This window comes from Buteo buteo, chromosome 25 (assembly GCF_964188355.1).
Source record: "Buteo buteo chromosome 25, bButBut1.hap1.1, whole genome shotgun sequence".
Lineage (NCBI taxonomy): Eukaryota > Metazoa > Chordata > Aves > Accipitriformes > Accipitridae > Buteo > Buteo buteo.
The window spans coordinates 12628941-12652972 of NC_134195.1; the positions used below are offsets into that span (position 1 = coordinate 12628941).

The 24032-nt window shown below is 41.7% G+C and overlaps 1 protein-coding gene across 1 annotated transcript; it reads left to right on the plus strand.

The window, feature by feature from the left end:
* The first annotated feature begins 3274 nt into the window (after positions 1-3274).
* LOC142044598 (uncharacterized) lies at positions 3275-7650 on the plus strand. The gene is made up of 3 exons (XM_075057216.1): positions 3275-4208; positions 4239-4394; positions 7522-7650. Exons 1-3 carry the CDS (start codon positions 3399-3401, stop codon positions 7648-7650), a joined length of 1095 nt encoding a protein of 364 aa, XP_074913317.1. The 5' UTR covers positions 3275-3398.
* The last annotated feature ends 16382 nt before the right edge of the window (positions 7651-24032 follow it).

Here is a 24032-nt window from a genome sequence, read left to right on the forward strand (position 1 = left end):
CTAACAGTGCAGACATATCCTCAGAAAATTTAGCTCATGAACAGCAAGTTTCTGGGTGCCGGTTATGCATAAACATGAGCCATGACTAAGATCAAAACTGAGGTATATCAGGTCACTTGCAGAGACAGAAGTTTTATGTTTCCTACAGTAACTTTCAGGGAAAGAGTGTTGCTTGGGTGTGATCAGTGCCTGCCAGGTCAGATGGCAGCTTAGTGGAGCTTTCAGGGTTACATTTTGGCACACAGACAAATAATATTTTTCCTAATCCCTGCTAGAGACACCTACCTGTCTTTTTGGATGCGGTCTTACATATCTAGAGAACATTATTAGCAGAAACTTAGGTGCCATGGGAAGACAACTATCTTCCCCTGGGGTGAGACAGCAGCTCAGCTGGGGTTTTGAAGATCTACATTTTGGACTTAGATGTTTACAATGGCTGTTAGACTCCTAATTCTTTTAGTGGATCTAGGCCATAACATGTAGGCAAAGCTTGGTAGAGTCAGCTGAATTTTTTCTTAGAAGTTTTGGGTTTCTTTGAAGCTGAAACTCACAATGGAACTAATTATAACTTAACTGTAGTTGTCTGCCTAATGCCTTATAATATTCTTGTTTGAGACATTCTGTACAATTATTTTTATACTTTTAAAAATGTGGTATCATGTTCTTTCTATATATATATAAATTAAGAATGTTTGTGATGAATATGAATTCTAATGTTGAATGGTAGGTGTAGAATTTTATCATGAAACCAGAAATATTTTTTTTTCTGTTGAAAAGCTTAAATTTCTGCTGACTATTAAAAAAAAGGGAAGAAACAAAACCAACAACTGCGTTTCAATTAGTCTGTGTTGGTCATGCTGAATTAGTGAAACACATTACTTAATGAGTGTAAATAGTGATGCAAAGTTCTGTATAGTAAGTATACATCTTAGTAACTTAACATCTTAGTAATATGCTAAACCCAAAGATTTCTGATCAAAGCATTCAAAACCTGGGATTTTTGATTGAATCATTCATAGATTTTAAGATCAGTAGGAACCGATAGGATCATGCAGTCTGACCTTATATACTCAAATGCTCATCTGGCAGACAGTGAGAGAGAAATTCCCATTTTGTGGCTGTACTTTCTATGAAAAGTATGCATCCAAGAGATTGTAGGAGAACTACTTCATCAGAGGAACCAACTTAAATGTTAGCAGGCTGCTAGCTGGCCCCGAGTGATTAGCCTGAAATTACTGTATCGCATTAACTGGGAAGCTTTTCTTCCTAACAAGCTACAATACAAGGCTAATGTGATATAGGTAACAAAATATTAACCTTTATACTAATCCATTTTTTCAAAAGACAATGAAAAATGAATCTACTTGTATAATGTTGAGGAATTAATTGGGGCTGCCCCATTTCATAAGACTTGATTAAAAAGAAAAAGGAATGGTGTAATAAGAAGCAAAGAAGTTAGAAAAGAGGAGACCTCAGTAATAGGAAAATGAAACAAGGACTTGAAAATACAGGTTCCAAAATCCCAAATCATCCAAAAAAAAAGTAGTAAGTGAAATCCCCAAAATACAGGATCAAAAAAACATCAAAGCAAGCACGTATACACTGCCAACAATTAGAACAGTATTAATTAGCAACAATGTTCTTTAATCTATAAATAATAAAGTGATCAAACGGTCCCACAGAGAGGTGTATAACAATACATAGAATTTTACAGTCATAGGTCAAAAAGTCTATTTAAAATCCCTGTGGCTAATTCATATGTTCAGATTTAAAGCCCTGTTTATCATTTAGTTGAGAGATCACTCCGAGGTGGAAGAGATGTCAACATCAGACAAACTACATAGCATACAATGAAGAAACTGCATTCAATCTCTACTTTGTAATGAAGGAAAAAGGTGCAGTAAGTAAAAACCCTACAATAATAAATAACCTGTGTTTTAGAAGAAACTTAAATCAGGCGTTAAGACAAGGAGTCTACACAGCATATCAGGAGTGAGCTGTGCCATCAAACTGAGAGTTATGACAGGTGACCACAGACCTGTAACAATATATAACATAGATATACATACATCTCAATATCACACTATATAATATGTCAGAATACTTAGAAATGTTCTTGATCAAGTTGTGTTAAAAGATTTACATAATGAAACCACATCATGTTCTCATGAGCTAAGTTAATATTGTTATCTCTATTTAACTATCGAGTCAGCTGAGGTAGACAGGTTAAATGAATAATGGAAGGTTATTTTTTATCTCATTGTTCCACCTGGGAGAATCTGATTACTCAAATAGTTAGGGGCCTTCTTAACCCTCACCCAAATTCATTAAGGGTTTATTTCTAAAATTCGAGGTTTTGTCATTTTATAATACACTAAAATCACAGATCATTCTTTATATACTATTTGATTATTTACATAGAGAGGCAGAACTCTGCAATTTTCTTTACTGAATCATGCATTGATTTTTTTTCCTGGACACTTTTTAGTTTATCAATCTTATAATTCTAACTGTGACCTCCAACATGTTGCATTCCTATCCAGATGGCTTAATCTGAAGACTCATTGAATACATTTTCTATTCTTTTATTGAAATCATTAATAAAAATATTGACCAGTACCAGACTCCAGACAGACTCCTTCAGAACTTCCAATCTGACAGTAGGTGGTTTATAATTACTCTTGCAGTAAAGTTTCCCATCTAATAACTGTTTCACTGCTGATATTTCCCTAGCTTGTTCACAAAATCACCTGTAAACAACAAAGTACCACTGAAGTCAAGATAGATCAAGCCTACTTTTCCCTTAATGTCACAACCCATTGATTTGTCATAAAAAGAAAAAACTTGACATTGCTTTTTCTTGATCAGGGTTGGTTATTACTCATTTCCTCATTATCAGCTTAGACACTGCTTGCTCTGTTACTTTTCTGGGAATCTGTAATCCCTTCACTTCTCCTTTTTTCCTTAAAAAAAAAAAAAAGTATATGCATTATATTGTCATTTTGTGGTCTCCAAGAAACTCCTCTAGGTTCTCAAAGAAGTGGTCCTGGGCCTGCTCCACTCACTTCTCTGGGCATCCTCTGTGGACTCTCACAAGGTTCAGACAACCTGAGAGCAGCTAGCTATGGTGGACTATTCTTGTAGGGGTCGGCGTTCGGAAGATCTCACGTTGTCACGGAAAGTTAGAGGGTTAGTCGCAGCTTTGTGATGTACCTGTAACCCCACCTCCCCTTGTTAGTATAAAAGGAATTAACTGTGCAATAAAAGCCGGAAGTTGGCGCTCACACTGTGTGTGTTATCTGTCTCTTTCCCTGGTCCGGGCCGACCAGTGATCTAAGCGTGGCACCTTGATATGTAGCGAATGCTACATAGTGGTGACCCCGACGTGATCGGTTGCCATGGCGACGATGGAACTTGCGCAAGTGATTAAGGTGTTGAAAGGGTTGGCTAATGAGGTGGGTGCCCGAGGAACGATTAGGAGGGGCCCCACGGGCGAATGCATCCAATGGGTGCTGCGCCGGGGAGGGATGAGTTCTCCCACAGAAGTTTTTAGTCCCCCAAATTGGGGAGTGGTTCGGGAGATGTTGCTTCAGTCGGCGCTCGAGCGTGAGCACGGCGCTGCGGAACGATTACGAGCTTGGGACATGGTGGAGGGGGTAGTTAAGGTGGGACAAAAGGCTAGGGAGTGCAGGTCGGCGGCGCGAGCTATCCTGTTTGCGGATGAAGCGCCGGTTCGAAAACAACGGGGGATAGTGCCCCCAGAGACAGTGGGACAAGATCAGACGGAGTGGGTGGTTGTGGAGCGGGGCTCGCGGAGCGGTTCCTCTCTGACTGATAGCGTGGACTCAGAGGGTGCGGCGGAGATAGGGGTTTTTCCGGTGGAGACGGTACCTGCGAGACTGGATGGGCCCTCTCTGCGGCGGGCATGGGAGGTGTTACGGCAGGATCTTCTGAAGGAGTTGCGGGAATGCCTCCTGGACTGGGTTCCAGGCGGGGATGTTAAGGGGGAATTGTACCGTCAGGTGAAGGAATGGGAGGAAAGAACGCCCCCGGAGGGGGAGCTCAAGAAGCTGAGAGAGTTAAAAACTGTAGTAGCGGGGGAACAACCCCCCGGCGAGGGAAACCAGGCGCCCTTGCCGGGAGAGCAGGCGGAGTTTCTGCCTGCCGAGCCTATGCAGGTTGACTCTGTGCCTGCCGAGCCTATGCAGGTTGAGCCTTTGCCTGCTGAGCCTATGCAGGTTGAGCCTTTGCCTGCAGCGGCCGAGCCTTTGCCTGCGCAGGCCGCGCCAGTGCCTGCGGCGGCCGAGCCTTTGCCTGCGCAGGCTGCGCCAGTGCCTGCGCAGGCTGAGCCAGTGCCTGTGGAGGCTGAGCCTCTGCCTGCGCAGGCTGCGCCAGTGCCTGCGGCGGCCGAGCCTTTGCCTGTGGCGGCCGAGCCTTTGCCTGCGGAGGCTGCGCCAGTGCCTGTGGCGGCTGAGCCTATACCTGCGGCGGTCGGGCCCGTGCCTGTGAGGGCCGGGCCGTTGCCTGTGCGGGCCGGGCCGTTGCCTGTGCGGGCCGGGCCTACTGGGCCTGTGCTGGCTGAGCCTTTGCCTGCGGGGCCTGGCCCTGTTGTGCCTATTCTTGCTGCGCCATCAACTGCGCCATCTGCCGCTCCTGGGCCGGAACGGGTTAATCCTTCGGCTGGGCCCTTCCGAAACTGGCGCGCGGTACCAGCAGCTATAGACTCCGATTATTCCGATGAGGTGAGGATGGATAGTGCGATACGGCGGTCATCAAGAAGCGTGCCACAGAGACAGGCAAGGGAGGGACAGGACACCTTACAGAGGCATTGGAGGGGAGTAAAAAAAAAAAAAAAAAAAAAAAAAAGAGAGAGAGAGGGGGGGAGAGAGAGAGGCGTTTCACTGGAAAGTCCTTGAGAACTTAAAGAATGCTGTGAGTCAGTGCGGAATCCACTTACTGATAAAGCCAGTAAGTGTATGTAGAACTTGCTTTAGGTAAAAGGTGTGTTAAGCATACTGTGATTAAACATAGCATGAGCGAGGGTATGCCTGTGTACAAACACGTGAAGGGCTACTGAAATGGGTTCCTAGTCGTATGATTCGTCCTGCCTTAACCTCGTAGTGTTTGAGTTTTCTTACAGATTGCTGTTATCCTGTCCTGGCTTATGACACCTTGGGTATCCGGATGACATCCCTCTCAGAGTCCATCAATACGTGCCTTTATGGGATCCGACTGTCGGAACTCGCGGCCAGGAATCTAGGTGCCTCGGACATTAAGCCTTAACATCAGCACACCAACGATAAGCCTTATAGAGTAATAGAAGTAACTCTTTCCAAGTCTTAACTTTCAATCTACCTCTTGTGTGAATTTCTATAAAGGAGCTTTTTGCTCTCCAGGGTAAATGGGATATTTACGGGTGTTTAAGATAGAGTGTTTTAAAGTAGTTGTAGAGATATGTTTCTACTTATGGCACTTTATATAGTTATTTCTTTGTGTGGAATTGTTCATAACAATAGAAGCCAACTCGTCATGGGGAGGGGAGAGATGTAGGGGTCGGCGTTCGGAAGATCTCGCGTTGTCACGGAAAGTTAGAGGGTTAGTCGCAGCTTTGTGATGTACCTGTAACCCCACCTCCCCTTGTTAGTATAAAAGGAATTAACTGCAATAAAAGCCGGAAGTTGGCGCTCACACTGTGTGTGTTATCTGTCTCTTTCCCTGGTCCGGGCCGACCAGTGATCTAAGCGTGGCACCTTGATATGTAGCGAATGCTACATATTCTAACTGGTTTTTTTTACAGTATGGATTCTTAAATCTGTTACTCATGCCAGCTTTATTAACCATTTGGTCTTACCTGGCTATTTTGGTCAAGGCAAAAAAGCTTTGAACAATTATTTTAGCATAAAAAATCTGGAGATCTTTCCTTTCCTACTAAAAAGTCAACTCCTTAGTCTTCCCCTAACTACTCTTATAGTCATGATTCTCTTTATGTGCTTTCCTACTGATATTTCATTTATATCTTGGTCTAGCTGTTTATCTTCCTATTTTTTTTGTATTTTTTTACATTTATTCTTGTTCATTGGACCTCCTTCCAGTTTCCACATGCTTTCTACCGGTTTCCATGGCTCTTGAAGGTCTTCAAGACTTCAAAAGGACAGTTTTTTCATTTGGGCAGCTCCAGTTTTGCCCCCCAGCAGTGCCCTCAGGTAACTCCTCTCCCAGTATTCCCATCTCAGTGTCTGAAGCAGGACATTGCTTCTACTCTCCCACTAAAGTGAACCCCAGTGGGTCCTTCACTCACTGCACTGTGGACAAAGCCCAGGATCCTGTACTCATTCTTCTCTCCCTCTGAAACTCTGAAATCCTGCTACTGAATTACTGTTACGTGGGCTCTTCTTCTTTGCATCCCCTGCCTCCTGCGGTACTGCTTCATTGTCATTTCTCTTCTGCAGTACAAGATACAGGAGTAATGGTCCAGTGGAGCAGCTTTGGTCTGAGTTGCGTGCAACAACCCTTGTTGTCGTGACTGAGAATTATGTCACACCTCCGCTCTGGTTCTTGGTGTCTTGCTGCCCTTTATGTATAAACAACACCATGGAGAGACTGCAGGGATGGAGTCAAGCTGCGGCCGTAGCACACACCCAGGCATAGCAGCCAGGAGGTGCTCCTAAGTCCCACAGCATAGAAACATAAATATAAAAGCTATATGCTCGGTGAGCTATAAACACAAAAGGGCTTCATTTGGGATCTTGGAAACTACTGGCCATTGAATCTGACTTCCCTTCCAGGCACGTTGGTCGAGTCTGTAATGATGAAAAAGATTCCTGAGGAAATGGATTAGCACAGTGCCCCGGACACTGGCTGCTGAGTGGATTCAGCGTGGCCTCTGTAAAGGGAAATCCTCCCTGGCCAACCTGAGACACTTCTGTGAGGACTCAGTGAGCACACAGGCTGAAAGGAGCCAGGGCAGGCAACTTATTTAGTCTTCAAAGAGACTTCGGTAAAGTTCAACATCAAGATTATTAAAGTACCTGAGTTTCCTCAGGACTGTAAGAAAAGTCTTTTTATAGACTTAAATCTCATCAAACACCTGGTCATTTTTCAGGGTTTAGAAATGTCACTGGTAGGCTCCCATAGGGATCAGTGCTAGTGCTAGTTTTATTCAGCAGGGACCAAGGAAACTTCAAAAAGGTGAATGAGTGGTTACAAGGTGGCGGAAGAACTTCAGTATAAATGGTATATTTTAGTAGTGAACCTGGGGAAACAATAATTTAATCTGTGCCTATATGATGTTGAACTCAGAGCTGGCAGCCACAGCTCAGGGGAGAGAGACCTTGGAGTCATTGCTGTCTCATTTCCCAAGTCATCATTGCTATGTGTAGTGGCAGACAAAAAGGCAGCAGCATTGGGCATCATCAGAAAGAGCTTTGAAAACAAAGCAGATGACAACATTTTGCCACTGTCTTAAGCTGGCATGTGCCACATCTTGCGTGCCACGTGTGCAGTCCTGGTTCTGTGTCTTAGGAAGGACATAGTGGAGTTGGAGGTGATATGGAGAGGAGCAGTGAAGAGGATCCAGGGGATGGAGCAGCTGCCTTCCAAAGGGAGACTACAAAGGTTGAGATCCTTTTTTTTGGAGACGATACATGCTGAAGGGGAGAAAGAATAAGTGTGACAGAATCAGGAGTCTGCTGGGTAAGCGAATGCAGAGCTGTTATTGACCACATCCTGCAATACCATAACTGGGGAGCACTTGGTGAAGCAAGAGGGAGACTGGTTTAAAAGCAAGCACTCCTTTACTGAGCACATAGTAAATTCCCGTATCTTTCTCCCATGGTGGGTGTGAAGGCAAGCAGCACCAGCAGACTGACAAAGAGGAGACAAATTTATAATCAGCAGGTCTACAAACAGATACTAAAAGGACTAGAGAGGAAGATAACCTCTAAAACCCCTAATCCAATGACTGCAGAAGCTGGGATAGTGCAAGGGAAATGGTCTGCCATGAAGGGCCAGGCTTACATGTTACATATCTGATTGCTGTTTCTGCAGACAGAGGGCCAGGTTGGATGGACCACCCATCCTGCCCAGTCGGGCATCTCTTCTCTTCTTCTGTTCATTTTAGGGAGATGGGGGAGACCAGGAACTGAGTATCTTGACACCTCTGAATCTGGGTTGTCTCCAGCTGTCTTTCTGTCTGAACTAGCAAAATTGCTTATACTACAGTGTTCCTGGGGTTTTGCATTACAGAATGGTTTGGAGGCAAAGGGGAAACAAACTGACAGAAAAATATCTCACTGCACGCTTATTAGCATAGGGTCTCTCTCCTTCCCTCTTATTTGAAACTGATTAGCCCTTAGCAGAAATTCTTGCTATTAGTCCCTAAGTACGTGACCTTATACCACTTATTTTATACACTTCATTACGAATATGAAATACTTTGACCGAAAACATGTATTCCATACACAACACAAAGTAATTACACACACATATGTGTGCTTGGTATGTTATATGCATTTATATATAAATACCAAGTAAAATTACTGTCATTCCTGGGTCAGGATGAACTTTTACACAGAATCGTCCTCTGTCTTGGAAATGGAATACAAGTGAACAAATAAGCTGTTTTTGAGAGCTTTGAATTTTCATCTACATACCTTGTGTACATTTCTCTTCTCACGTCATTTCCATAATTTTTGTGATTTTCATAATCTTTGTAATGTTTGTCAGATTTAAGAAGCTAACCTTTATCAGACACCTGGATGACCATCACCTTTCAGCTTAGTGTTTAATTCACCTTTAACCACTATAACGAAGTTTAACATGCATTGACTTTTTGCTGTTGCAACGTTTGTGACAGATCATTATCATCAATATCTTTTGTAAACTTTGTTTTACTACTGGCTACATGTATCCTTCAGCATCTGCCTCCAAAACTCAGAAGTCCTTTAACAACCCAGTTTTTCTTTCTGCATATTGCAGAGTAATTAATTCTGTTTTCTGTTTAGATTGGTCATCAGGAGGCCTGACCCATAGGGCCTTCTACTCCTGAGCTTTCTTAGGCCAGTGGTCCCATATGCATTCAAAAGTTTGTACTTCTCTGTTGGGAATAACTCAAAGACAAGGGAAGTTGTTTTTAATATAGAGCTCTCCCCCAATGCCCCTGTTAACTGCAGTGCATTTCTCCTCAGCAAAGAGAACATCAGAGTCCTCCTCCAGCTTGTGAAGAAATGCTGCCATATAGAAACTGAAAACTTGCTTTTCTTACATTTTTTTTCAGTATCTTTCTTTTTGCATGATGTGCAGCATTGGGATATATGTCCCTTTCGTCATCCTAGCCTCTTTAATTTTTTTTTTAGTTGAGCAACCTTTTAGCTGATTTGAGCCTAGAATCCTCTTAGGTGTCTTTAGCCAGAAAAAACATCTCTCTTCCTATTCAGTTCATAAAAGCTCCTTCACCACTGCAGTAGAGGGCAACAAGTGAATCTCCTTGTAGAAACAGATTTAATTTGCTCAGCTGTTAGGCAGTTTTGGGGCTTGTGGTTCCATGTTCTCTGTGGTAAACTGTATGCAAGCTCTAAATCTCGCTACTTAGCACTGCTCGCTCATGTACTCAAAACCAGTAACCCTGCATCTCAACAGTAATTTCAGAATCAGGCAGACACTCAAGAAGAAACAATTTAGCTACAAATGTTTTAAGTTTGCCAATAACATGCACTGAAAAGGGTGTCAAGCAACTTTTAGCCAAGGCTTTTTCTGCTGACATTGCCTACAACACATCCCCGAAGTTGAGGATGACTCTCTCTTACTGTGTCCTAGGCTCTTCTGGGCCAACAGCACCTTGAGGAGGTACTTACATCTTTTCCTCTAGAAAAGTGTGATTTACAGACAAATACATCTGGGCTATATGATACATGTGCTCGCCTACCCATTACCATTTTTCTATAGAATTGTAGGTGGTTCACTGTTTGCAAAGAACATAATCGTACGTGCTGATAGTTCTACGTCCACAGGGTCTGCTAGCTTTTCGTGAAACAGCAGGAGTTCTCTGGCGCTATTTGGTCTACAGATTTTAACTTATGCAACCGATACCTTTTGCATTTCTGATTTTTCCACCTGGGGACTAACTAATGATTATTTGGATCATTTCCTACTCTTCTTGTCTCACTGTCTGCCCCTTCCCTGAACTGTATAACTCTGTATAGCAAATAGGAGATGATTCATAGTACGTAAATGAGCCAAAAAGAAGAATTATCTGCTCTAAGTGAGCAAAAAGTAGGTTTGTGTATTGTATAGATAACATCAGAAAGCTGCTCAACACAAAAGCATGTATTTTTCTCATGACATAGGTAATTTCACTTAATGAAAAGAGGATATTTTCATGTCATCTTCATTTCAGCAATGCTTCCCCAGGCAATGTCTTACTCACATTGTGAGTATCTCATAGTTAATTCCAATTTCAGAAAAGTTCACTGGTGTATTCCTCAATATTGATATGTAAGTAAGCGAGGATTCTTTAAAATTTTAATTTTACGCACAGTTTAAAGTTCTCTATGCTATGGAAATCTTGGACCTGTGCTTTCAGATTCCTATTCAGAAACTTGGGGTTTGGATAGTTATATGAACATCATAGAATGTCTGTATTGGAAAATGATATCCTTCATACTTTTGTAAGAAACCAGGGCCAATGTTTTAAAGTTATATATCAAATTGTACAAGGGCAAAGTGGGATTGTAATTCATTTTGCCAGAGTTGGAAGTAAATCTTGATAAGACCACAAAAAAATCCAGGTGAAAATAAAAAATCTTTCTGCCTGTTTTTCCTATCTGTGGTGAAATTCATAATCAGATCAAGACAGTATTTGCTCTTCACCCTCTGACTGCTATTGAGTAGGTGCTATCGCTTTTCTTTTTACAGGTTTTATGTTATGATCCTTAGTTCAGTTCTGCAGTAATCAAAAAATCGCAGTCTTCTGGGCTGGGGATGGTTCAATTAAGTTCATGCCTTTTGTAGTTGCTCTTGGTGGTTATTTAGCAAATATATATACAGACAGACTACAGAACATTTACAGAAGGAGAGAGAAACTGGTAATGGCAAGTATTTGCTTAAGTAAGCTGATTCTCATCTAGCCAGGACACAGGAATGTATATCATGTAACCCCAATTTCACACCTCAAAATACATTGAGAATTAGGTAGAGATGAAATCTACATGCTGATCAAGAACTTGCAGAATAATAAATGCTTTCTTAAAATAATGAATACATTTGACAAAATTAGTTTTTTCAGAGATAAATCATAAAGATATAGGTATATTCAGCAAATACTTTTTTTGTTATGAATTATTAACCTATTAACCTATTAACCTATGACTAGTAATTAGGTCCCAAACATGGAATTCTAACATAAGGAGCATCTTCCTCCCAAATATCGGAAATGTCCATTTGCAGAGCAGTCATTGCCTGGTCAGGAACAGAGTTAGCATAGGAAAGTCATGATTTAATTGTACATGGGGCTTTGTGAAACATTTTGCACAAAGCACTTTCTACTCACGCTACTTTCTTTTCACCCACTGTGAAATCAAGAATAACAGAAAAAGTTGGACAAGCTGATGATCAAAGTTCAAATGTTGCTCCCAGCATCTCATAGACCTCAATTTGAATTCTGCCCAGTGTGATCTGTGACATTCCTATTGTCTTAAGGAAGCTTTGAAAGAAACGGGGAAAAGAAAGCTCACTGTCAGGAAAAAAAAGGCAAGCCTGAATTAAAATGTAAATGAAAAAAAAGAGGGAATTAATCATTCTCTTCTGCTTCGCTGCTGATGGCAACAGGGTTGTGTAAAGATAAGTACCCGCTTGATTGTACTCCTGAATTTAAGGTGCTCATGCAGTCTCTGTTACTGCAGTACCTAAGCATGTCACTATCCTTCTTGTAGGTATACACGCAATTCCCCTTTGAGGTGGCAAATTTTTATTTTCTATATTTTAAATATGAGGAACAAACAGTGAGTGAGGGAGAATTGTCTATGCTTACTAAGGTCTGAATTTGTTTCACCTATTTTAGGTGCTTAACTGAGTCATTTAAACTAGTAATGCAACTGCCCTTTTGTAGAAATGTAGAGTCTTGGGTAGCTTCTCCCTTGATGCCCCTAGGAACTTCAGTGCAGTGGTTACAGTTAGGTAAAGTCACCCAGCCGTATGATGATGGAGCAAGGACCTTCTGACGGATTCTCCAGCAATCTCCTTTCTGGAGCCTCCTTCTTCACTTGTCAAGTCTTTGCTTATTATTATCACAATAAAGGGGGACTATGTGGTGATGATAGGTGACTATGGGAGTTCGTGTCAACTGATATTCACTTTGACTGTGGGGTTATGACTAAAATCGCTATAACACATCCAGTTATTGCTGGCAGCTGTGACTGAAAGGCTGTCAACCAAAGGGACAGGAAATAAATTTTTTCCTCTACAGCTACTGCGCCGCACTTGTGGGCGATGTAGTGGAATGTGCATTGCTGCCTCTGTGTCACACCGCCTCTGTGGGAGGGCAGAGAGCGTTCCCACTGCAAGGCTTCTCAACGCACATTTTTCTGGAGTGCTCAGTTAGCTCAAACATTCCTGCAGGCACACAGTTTACAAAGGAGCTGTTTTGCCTACTTGTAACCCTTTGAGTTTTGCTAATCTGTAAGATTTCATGTCTGGGGAACAAACCCTTCTCCCTGGGCTCAGATGAATAGTTCTGCTGACTTCAAGAAGAGTATCAGCTGTCATAAAGCAAGCAGAATTTGGCCTTTCTCCTACCGGTGATAAAATATTACAAAATTACTTAAATTTGCAGAGTTATATTGATAACACATAGCTGCAATCAGCCTTGAAATATTTTGATGTCAGCCTTCGGAGCACAATATAAGTATGTGTTGTTTTTCTTAAAAAAAAAAGAAGCTCAAGCTCTCACGCTGTAAATATTGAATTATCATTAATATATTAGCACAGAGAACTTAAGCCCTAAGACCTTCAGTGTCTTTGCTGAAGTCAGCAGCTTCAACCAGAGCCTATCATTGGCGTCTCTTGTGTAAATCCTTTGAAGTTAGTACTGCTCTGAAGTGAGGAGAGAAACCAGGATTTTAAAGGGAAAAAAAAGTATGTATTCAACTGGCAGATGAGTTCTGTTCAGGGAGGAGGTGGGAGCAGAGTGAAAGCCTACATGGTGGACAGCACAGGACCACAGAGTGCTGTCGAGGCCTGATCACCAGCTTGTAGTAATGTGTCTAGCTTTACTGGTGTTGGTGGAGCTACACAGATTTCTACCACCTGGGAGACTGCACCTTTCTACTCTGGTCTCAGTTGAGCTACTCTCACGTCACCCTTACCAAGGACTCCCCAGCGACGGAGGCAGAGGTAAATGTCTTACTCCTCCCACGCAGGAGAGAGGTCTGGAGCCTGGTGGTTGTCCCAGCTGGGAAAAGCCCTGTAACTGGAAGATTGCTGGAGGGAGGACACATGCAAGGAGTGCATGTGTATTGTCCAGGTGTCAAAAACTCTACTGCAGTTCCTAGCACCAACCACAAAAATCTCCCTTGCACTGCCAGTGCCAAGGTGATAGTTTGTGTTGCGAGATTGCCTGCATCATTCATCTTCATGAAATTCTTAAAGTTTTCCAAACTAACATGGATCCAGGTTGTTCTTATGAGAAAAAAAAACCCAAGACATTAGGAGTAACCAGGTAAGACTCCCTTGAGAGACATTCTCCTTGTGAAAGGAGCAACTGCTTTTCACTTCGGTGGGGGGATCCAAACAGTGCACTACTTGAGCAGTTGAGATATGATGGCATTTCTACTGCTTGAAGCGGATGAACTTCACATATAAGTAGAGCTAACCAGCTTTCTTTTGTGGACAGATTTTGCTTCTTAATCCTTCCTTTCCCCCCGTAGTTGCACAGCACAGAACTAATCTGACATTTGAAAAGGACACCAGGGGAAATATAGTTCAGTATATTATATGAACAGACAGGATACACTAACATATTAAAGACTCTGGACAACTTAGTGGAAACATCCCTACTCAACATCCTTTCCTATTGCTGTAAAAGAGAAAGCAGTTTCAACTTCTTTTTCTTCGAAATTGGAGCAAATGGAATAAATGTTTCATGTGCTGGCCATCAAGTTATTAATGTAATCTGAAGAGTTGAATAGCATTTTGCCTTTGTGTAAGTGGAAATTAGGCAAATAGAGCTGCAGATTTTCCTTTAAGAAATTTAGGTAGTTATACAGGTTGCGGAAGGTATTTGTTCCATGATTGCTAACCATCAGACTTCCTGACCTATAGTCACTGCAACTTTCTGTATTGTTAGTTGTCAAGATCTCCCCAGAGTGGCATGACCTATGGATGAAAACTAAGATATCTATGCATTTTTAATCTTTCTGCATTTTAAATGTGATGGCTGTAGGAGCTGCACTGTTGTAATGGTAAAGCATGTTCCTGCAGGTTTTACTCGGGTAAAACTCTAAACTGGGTCACGCTAAGTTGGATCACATAAAGAAACATGGATGAATCTCTTGCAGACAGAGGTTCCCTTGAACCTTGAACTTGGAGAAAAAAGCAAGGAGTACAGCAGACGAGACAAAACTCTTCGGTACCATTTCAGAAAGTATTATGATCGACCAGGGATTCATTTTCATTGCTAGTTCAATTCCTTAAGCCTTGTCTAAACTATGGAAATGTACCATTCTAAGAAGTGGTTGGCCCTCCGAACATGGTTGTAAAATACCTCATGTTGATGCCTATAGGCCTGATTTGATTTGCGGAAGTGTGCAAATAAGAAAAAAATTCCCACTGGTGGGAGACACAGGGTAGACAAGACGTCTATGAATGTAGCTATTTTTACCACCATTTTGCTTTGCTTTGCTTTTCCAATAGGTTTAATGAAAACTGTGGTTGTGGCTCCCACTAGTTTTAACACATTCAGCAGCATTGGAGTTGAACCTGTGGAATTTTAACCAGTTGTAAATTTCCTCACTATTAACTCTGCCAAAAATTCCTCAGTCCTTCTTTCTTTCTTTCTCTCTCTATCTTTCTCTATCTTCTTTTCTCTCTTCTTTCATCCTTCCTTCCCCATCCCTTCCTTCCTTCCTTCCTTCTTTCTTTCTTTCTTTCTTTCTTTCTTTCTTTCTTTCTTTCTTTCTTTCTCTATCTTCTTTTCTCTCTTCTTTCATCCTTCCTTCCCCATCCCTTCCTTCCTTCCTTTCTTGCTTTTGCTCTCTTTTTCTCTCTTTTTCTTCCCTTCCTCCCTTCTCTCCTTTCTCTCTTGCCCCCTTCTCTTCTTTCTCCCTTTCTCTGTTTCTCCCTTCCTTCCTTTCTCTTTTTCAATACAGTTTATATTAGATTTAATATGAGCTATTCAAACCATTACTGGACTCTTAAACATTAAACTTGCATGGTCTTAATGCCTGTGCAAACAGAAGTCACCACGCTTCCTGCAATGACTTTCCTGAAGTTCGCTTCTGGCCTTTCACAGTCTTCAGGATTCACTGAGATGACAGAGCTGCCAAGTGCATCCGCGAGTTGCTGCCCCTGCTGCGAGTTCGCACTGCGTGAGATCCAGAGGCAAGATGGGCAGCAGCTCCACCTTCCCTCTGAAGGACACGTCAAATGCCCACACAGACCAGAGGGGTCAGCTAAAGGGTCCTGGGAGATGTAGGTGGAGGAGCTGGGGGGTACTTGGTGGCTGGTGAGAGAACTTAGTGGCTGGGCAAAACCAGAGAGTAAGGTAGATCTGAAGGAGGAATGATCCCAAGATGAGAGCAGCCCGTGCACCCACATGTGTGGCTCTGCTTCTGTCACTCAATATGCCTTGTTCAGCTAGAAATAGCCCCGTTTTCTACTGCTGGCACATAGCCAGGGTGTTGAAAAGCTTTGTGTGGGTGAGTACTGGAGAATCAGGTTATGGTCTAGCTCCGCACTTTCCTCACGTTACACAAATACTAGACGTGGTACCAAGGGGGATACATTTTTAACCTTAACACTTCAGTGATGGATAGTAGGACGGATAGCTGTGCTTTCTTTCTAAGAGTCTTTCATTTACATTTGAGGCTCTCAGGTGACAGACTACCACTCCACCCTCCTTCAGCTCTCTTTCAATGAGTACGCACAATTGCAACTTAGTTCCAAAAACAATTTTTATGCTGAAAATAAATGTTTTCTTTTCTGTAGGAGAGAGCGAGAAATCCATATGTCTAACAACCACAGGCTGTGGCTGTCTCTTTAAGTTTTCAAATCTTTACAACCAATTTACAAATGAGTACATTTCTATAACCCCTGTGAATAGCCATGTTTTTTTAATGCAAGAATCTGTTTTATTTGGACTATCTCTTTTTTTTCTTCCCCAAGAAAGCGTACCACATGAAGAAGAATGTGTGGGCGTTGTGAGAATGAATGATTTTCAAGCTGTGAAGACATTATGGCCTCATGTACCCTAGGAAAAGTACTCGCTGCTGACGACCGGTGTCAACAGTGACTGTGGCTGAGCAGTGCTGAAAACAATTTAAGTCCTTCTGTCCCCCAGCTCACACAGTACTCAGCAACATTTCAGGTAGTTTGATTAAAATCTGAAGAGGCACTGATTCCACTAGCCTGGTATTAACGGGAGAGTGAGCCCTAGTGTAGACAGCTGCCTGGCTCCAGAAGCCATCGGCAGTGCTCTGTGTGCTCGATGTGTCCTGGAAATGGCTTCGGAGCCAGAAAGCTGTCTACACTAAAGTGTTCACTATTTATGTCACCCTTTTTCTTGTGTTAGCATCAGAATGGGGTGAAAATTAAACAAGTGTAGTTGAAAAATATAAATATCCTTTTCATTTGAATTTTCTCACCAAACAGAGATTTAAGGTACTTTGGTGAAATCTGAATTACTTTTCCTTCATATCCTTTTCAGAATAGTGAAAGGAAAGAAAGATAGACTGAAAGGGAACAAACCTAATAATTTTCTGGTTTAAGATTTTCAATTAAAAGTATAATCTTGGCAGGAGTCTTTTTAATTCTTCCCAAAAGAAAAAGACTCTTTCACATTAGCTTGTTATGCATCTATGAAAGGATAAAGTGCAGTGCACTTTAATGCTGTTTCCACAGGAAACAGCATGAACAATCCTCTGTTACCTGACATGTACTTAAAAATGAAGCTGAAATGCAAAGCTAGTACCTTTGGTCTCCTATAAAAAGTGTAGCAATAGGTGTCAGCACCTTGTTAATCGAGGGAATTTTTGATGGTGTCCTGCCCACCTACTGTATCTCTGCCTATAGACTGAGGAAACAAAAAAAATCCCATGTGAGGAAACCCAGGCAAACTAGAACTTCTTTTTGAACAAGGGGATTGTGAAATTATTTTGAAAAATTATTGTGAAAAAAGAGCTAAGAGTAAACATTTGGCCTGATGAGTGAATTCAAACACATTGTGAACAGAATCTAAGTTGTATTTACAGAATTCAACAGATTTAACTCTACTCGCTGCAGAACAGATGCAGAGAGGAGGGACTGAAGCATCCCAAATCCTAAAGCAGGATCCTACATTAGTTTATGCCATTTGGCAGAACACTTACAAGGGTGAGAGCAACATATTTTACACATGGAGCAAGGGAGAAACAGATACTTGCAGAGAGCCTCTTTGCTCATGGGAAAGCACATAGGCTGTGAGGTGTCACTCCAGCCCTAAATGTGCTTAAATGCCAAACTATGTCCATTCAGAGCAGCAAGTTTAAGCTACCTTCTCAAAGAGCTAAGTGCTCTTTTCTAACTATGTATGGACATGAGGGAGACCACCCATTTAACTTCAGTCACCTACATGAGGGCAAATTTTTTCCAAATTCCTCCCTGAGTTACATAACTTTGCACCTCTGTTGGAAGTTTAAATAAATAAATAAAACCACGGGCAATCATATCTACTCTGTTTAAAACAAATGATGTAGCTGTTTGTTTGCATGCTTCTGCATTCAGATTCTGTCATCAGACAACACTGCAGATCTTAGCAGTGGCCCACAGTACTGGAAAATTTCTTTCTCCTTTAGCACCTCCCATCAGACATAGAGTACCACACCAGATTCTTTGCACAAAGATTTGTTTGGAAACTATTGCAGGCCTTACTGTACAGAGAAAAGTCTCCGAACAGCTTAGCAAGCACTACACCTCTCTGTCTTGCTGAAAATGTGTGCAAACCAGGTGCATTTGAAAAGTGTACAGATTGTATTTTCTAAAATGATGCTTACCTCCTCCTGTTGGTTCACTGATCATCCCCCTTCACACACATGAACATACTTGGCGCCCTACACTTCTCCTTTCACATTCAATAAACGGAAAGGTCATTAGTGCTGTCAGTCACCAGTATGTGTTCTCTAGACCTGTGAAGTACCTTGGACTCACTGTCTGTTTCCCAGGCTTGGGAAATGCAGGAAGGATAGGCTTTGGAACACAATGGAAAATTTCCTTGCATTAGCTACCAGAAAAAAGAGACACCCTGAAGGCCTTGTCTTTTTTCATTCAGTTCATAAAAAGCTGTATAATTACAAAGCTTGTGCAATGCTAATTTTCTACATAACTTTCACACTTTATCAGCCCTAAGATATATTTGAAGTGGCAGCACTGATACACAGATCAGGTGCCAGCCCACATATCCTGCCATAGATAATGCGACCCGCAGAAACACAGTCTAGTCTGTAAAGAATTAAGAAGAAATACCTCTACTAAGGAGAAATGCTCTGGCTGGATTACTCAATGAGTGCTGACAGGAGAGGCATTAAACCAGGGCATTAACAGACTGCAAGAATTGCAGATTTGCCCCTGCTAGGCAGAATCGTGCCTTAATCATTAAATTAATGATAAACAGACACCCCTCCCCCCTGAAATCGAATGCAACTATTAATAAACAATCTCACAAAGTTACATTTCATTAATAACCATAAACAAATCTAATAATGGTGCCCATTGGAAGGATAATGTTTTTGCCTCTCTCTGAGAACATATGTTTGTAAACCGTGTAACTGGGCCCCGAGTAATTTTGGAGTGAGTAATTTCCGAATGTGCAATTACAAATGGCTAAAGTGCAATAGCTCCCCGAAGCATCATCACAATTTCTGCAGTGAGTGTTTAATTGTAGCCAGACTTTGTAACCTTAACATGGCCTGTGTCCTTGCCATAACCCTAGGCCTAAGCTCCACTCTTCAACATATGGGAAAATTTTTCAAGCTGATTGCTCCAATCTGATTAGGGGAAGTTATGTAGCTGCCATTTATTCAGAGTCTTGTTACCACACTCTAACAGCTGCTTTGTAAAAGATTCCCATTAAGGCCATTTTCTGCCTACTCCAATTCCAGCATGCCTGTCAAAGTAATTGTGATTGCACTGATCGTTCCAAGGGTGCCAGCAATAAAAAAATTAAAAATCTCTTTGATACCAGGTTGGCAAAAAGCAACTTCAATACAATGGTAAATTGGTTAGGAGAAAGTGCTTCCTGCCTCAGCCAGCTTTCCTGCCCTGAATCCCTTGGAAAATTCCCCAATGCATGAAAGCACAGGTGTCTCCAGGACAGTTTGAGAGGAGGAACTTGCTCTGTAGCAACTAACTACTAAAACCCCAGTACAATTCCATTTTACGACAACAATCTTTCCCTCCAGTTGCCACTTTGGCAAAAGATTTTTGCTGGGTTTTTCACTCCCAATTGCGGTACTGTTGAGGTTGATAAGCTATGCATAGCTGAAATGTTGTGGCAGTATTCTAAAGCAAATAGAATAGATGGCTTTCCATCATGGTGATAATTGAAATTAAAAAAAAAAAAAAAAGAAAAAAGAAAAAGAAATGTCATGTGTTCTGAGGTGGGGATGTCTAAAAGATAAGAAAGCCCCCTCAAATTGTTGCCAGTGATTTCAACCTGTCCAGAAAGCCATCATCCACGTAGGATAAATCATGACTTTTTCTCTTATTTATTCAGATATTTTGTTAAGTTCAGAAGTTTAAATTAAATGCACAGAGGGACTTGATCTCAGTTAATTTCTGATACAATTAGGCAAATGAATGGGTGAGTAAGGGTTAAAAATGGTCCAAGCTTTTGGTTTGAAACAGCACCCACATGTCTGTTGAACTCCTTGGATTTGCTTGCCCTTATTCCAACACAAATGCCTCTGTCCCTTTACATTTCAAATGTGCTTTTGCACTTAAGCCAGTGAAGATTTTATCATTGCTTGGTAGGCAGAGATACAAGATTATCAAATTTTTTACATTCTTTCTTCTAGCTAAATGGGAATCAACATTAACATGATTAATAATGTGTGTCATATGTTTCAGTGATTGCTCCTCCATGCAGCAACTGTAAGGTTCAAATGCAAATGAAATAAAAGACTTTATTTAGGATCATGTCCACCTTAAGAAGCTTCAGGCTAATAACTGGCAATTATTAATGTTACTTTATAGTACATATAAAACATGGATTATGGATTTTGGAATTGTGGGTTATATTCCACCTCTAACTGTAGTGGTTGGGCTGAGATAGTTTTAACAGGTTTTGCTGCAAGTGAGAAAGTATTTTGGTCTTGCTTTGTTTTGGGCCAAAAGTAAAATGCACAAATCTAATGAAAATTCTCCAATCTGAATTTTACAGTCAGTAAAGTGTGTTTATGGTTGACATAGGCTTACTGAGTAACTCTGCCCAGACTGTGCAATACATTTAAAAATTAATCCACAAATTCCAGTTACAGCTTAACCACAGTCTAAGCAGTTTAACTCTGCCCAATCTACGTTTTTTTAAACCTAAGATCTTCTCCCCAGATCTTCTAAGAATTACAAATAACTTCAAATAATAATCTCTCTCCTTTACTGAGGAAAAAAGATCTGAGTCCTAGTTATTCCATACAATGAAAACTTTTGAGAAGTTGACGACTGGGAAAGTTCTGCTCTAAGCTGTGAAACAACCAGTGAAGTTAAGTGATTTTTCTCTCTTTAGGTGGTGAATCCAAATTCTGGGTATAGATCAGATAACAGCTAAAGGCTAAGATATCTGCTTGTGGGGTCCCATGCTAAGCAGCAAACCTAAACAAAATACCTAAGAAAGCCCCTAAGCAAAGTTTCTAAATCTTTAAACAGGACATAGTCTACAGTAAAAGGCATCCTTGAAAACAAGACTTTTGCTCTTTGGTTAGTTATGAAAATTGTCTTTGGTATCCATGAGGAGGGATTGCATGTGTTCTCTATTATGTCTGGCTTTCCAGGGGTCATCAGCACAGAATTTTATTTGGTGAGTTGTCCATGTTCCATGTTCCATGACAACTTGTCTGAAGGGGTCATGTTCTTGGACAGAGATTATTACACTTTCAGGCTATTTTTGATTAGTTCCTCCTGGCTAATAAGACTTCTCAGATGTGACTGAGCCTTATTGTGTAAGATAAAGTGGTTAGTTATGCCAGCAAAAGATGCTGGCGGGGTGAATGTGGGATCTTTCTGCCATAACTGCAGACGAGTCATGCTCTCCAGAATCCCTTGTGTCTCATCAGCTTATCACAGCAGGGCTCTCACAGGTTTATTTCTAGCTGGTTTTTTGATCATGTGTGTTATAGGGAAGGACAGTTTGGCGTTACAGAGGCAGAAGGAGAAGACAGGCAAAGGATTTAATGTCATTAATTTTACCTCATGATCTCTTGGCAGAAAATACTTTTATGAAGTAATTTTTGGAGTTAAGGCAGAGTCTAAACATTTTTAGCTTGAAAATGGTGGTGAGTAGATTTTTATTTCCATCTGGAGGCAGAAATGGTTTAACCAAGGCAACATGTTCATCGTTTATGCCCACCGATGGCCTAAGGGCCTAGTCCGAATGACAGCTAGCTCTGCACATCCAAACATTACCTGTGAGAAACTCAAAATCCAGAATTCAACTACAAAGGTTTAAATCACTGTATTGAAAACTTTCTTTCTAAAGACATTGATATATCCCATGGCTGCAACTCTTTTGAATTTTATAAGAACATGTCTCCCTCAGTTTCCATGAAAATGTTAATTTTATGATGGCTTCTTGTAGGTCTCTGTTTATTCTGAGTCCATGTGAGTTAACTGTTGGTTAGACTTCCCTGGGCAGCTCTGTTTTTCCTAGAATTCTGTTGATGGGATTTTTTTCAAATACTTGCTTTTTTTCTGGGACAAGAGACTGGGTGGCCAGGCTTCTTAATGGTGGTGAAGTAGTGGTGTAACACCTTCTGAGAGAGTGGCAAAATTGTTCAAATCCCCACTGCTTTATAGGGATTAATTTAATGAGAGCTGTCAGTGAACATCGGAGGTGTGAGAGAAGACCAGGGTGTTACAAGTGCTCTTGAAACCATGCTCTGGCTGCATACCTGCCAACATTTCAAATGTTCAAAGTGGTAGACTTGGCAGATAGGCTGAGTCTGGTTCCTACAGCTGCCTGCTCCTGCAGAGCCTCCTGCCCCCTCTCTCCACGCCTCTTGGAGAGGCCAGCAGCTTCTTGCTCTTGCAGGCTGGCTTTCCCTCCTGAAAAGTCATGCACTCCCTACTTGAATCCTCCTGCTGCCGTCGTTCGAAGAGGCAAGACACCACTGATCCTCTGAGCAGGGTACCCTGCTTCAGTGACTGCGTGCCCGTCATTTTAGTAGCAGTAGAAATTTTGCAAAATGAGTATGTTGGACCAGAGGTCTAGCGTTGGCAGGCATATTTCTAGGACACCAAGAGGAATGCTGGTCAAAGCAGTGGAAAGATGCATTACAAAGGGAATTAATTAACAGACCCATTATTAAGTTATTTAGCAAAGACGAGTGGTGAATATGCTAGACATTGCAGGAAAAGGTCTTTTAGGCATGAAGCAAAGTAGGACAGAAGGTGGAACTGATTTCAGATCTGAGATCCCCAAATGGGATTAAAAAGTCCTGCTTTGCTTTAAGCAGATAGTCTTCTCTCTGGTGGATAGAGATTCTTGTGAATCTGTAGGCACTGTATGAAATACAAAACTGCTAGACTTGTGCACTAGGTCCATCAATCTATTCAGGATTTATACACAGTTTTATAGATAAAGAATGCAAGTACACCCAGGATGCACCTGATTTCTTGTGTTGTCACTGTGAAATGTATCTCTGCATGCTCAGCAAGCTCAGTGCACCCAGCGTGAATGTGAGATGTTAAGCAGGTTTATACAGGCACAGGAAAACTTGTCTGGGATTTGCAACTGCCCAGAAACTCAGTAGTTTCAGAAACTGTGAGCAAACGGCCAAATTCCTTTTGCCTCCACAAGAAGTCAACAGCAACACTGAAAAGGGGAGGTAGATGACTCGCAGAAGTGAAAATCTATGGTCAGGAGTGTCAGAGTTGGCAGGTATGGGTTCTGTTCAAAAAACCCCAACCAACAAAAGAAAGCAGTCATGGAGGCTACACCTGGCCTGCGTCTATTGTGGCTGGGGCAGAAGGAAGGAAATAAGAAAGCAGAGCTCCCAAACCCCTAACCTCCAAGTATCTGAATCTCCCTCAGCAATACTCTTATTTTGACCTCAAAAATGAATCTAATGACCAACCACACAAACAAATGTTGGCCAGACCAGTCAACTAATACTCTCTGCAGAGGCAGTAAGGTTAAGGACTGCTTCTCTGGTTACCCAAAGCTGAGCTTCTCTTCATTCTGGCAGGTCATATTTTTTTCTCACTGCCCCGCTGATCTGGTTAGCCCTGGGTGCTCTATATACCCTGTCTACACTCACTGCATTTACCTCTAATGAAGGGAGGGTGCGTGGTGGGGAAGTACAGGATCCTTCTGAGAAGTAAGTATGGGAAGAATTATCCAACTTCTCCTCTGAGAAGTTAGAGTTGTAGACAGCAGAAAGAAAAAGAGGAGAGCTGGTATTGGACTAAGAAAACAGAATGAGAAACCCAACAGCTCATTTTGGGCTTGAAAATCATAGTAGTTGTCTCCTGATGGGAGGCACCCAGAAGGAGAACTCAGAGGAGGCTGTCACTCCAAGAGCAGGGGTAATTGCAGGTGCTCAGAAGCGTGCCTGGAGAGGGCATCAGAGGGAGAC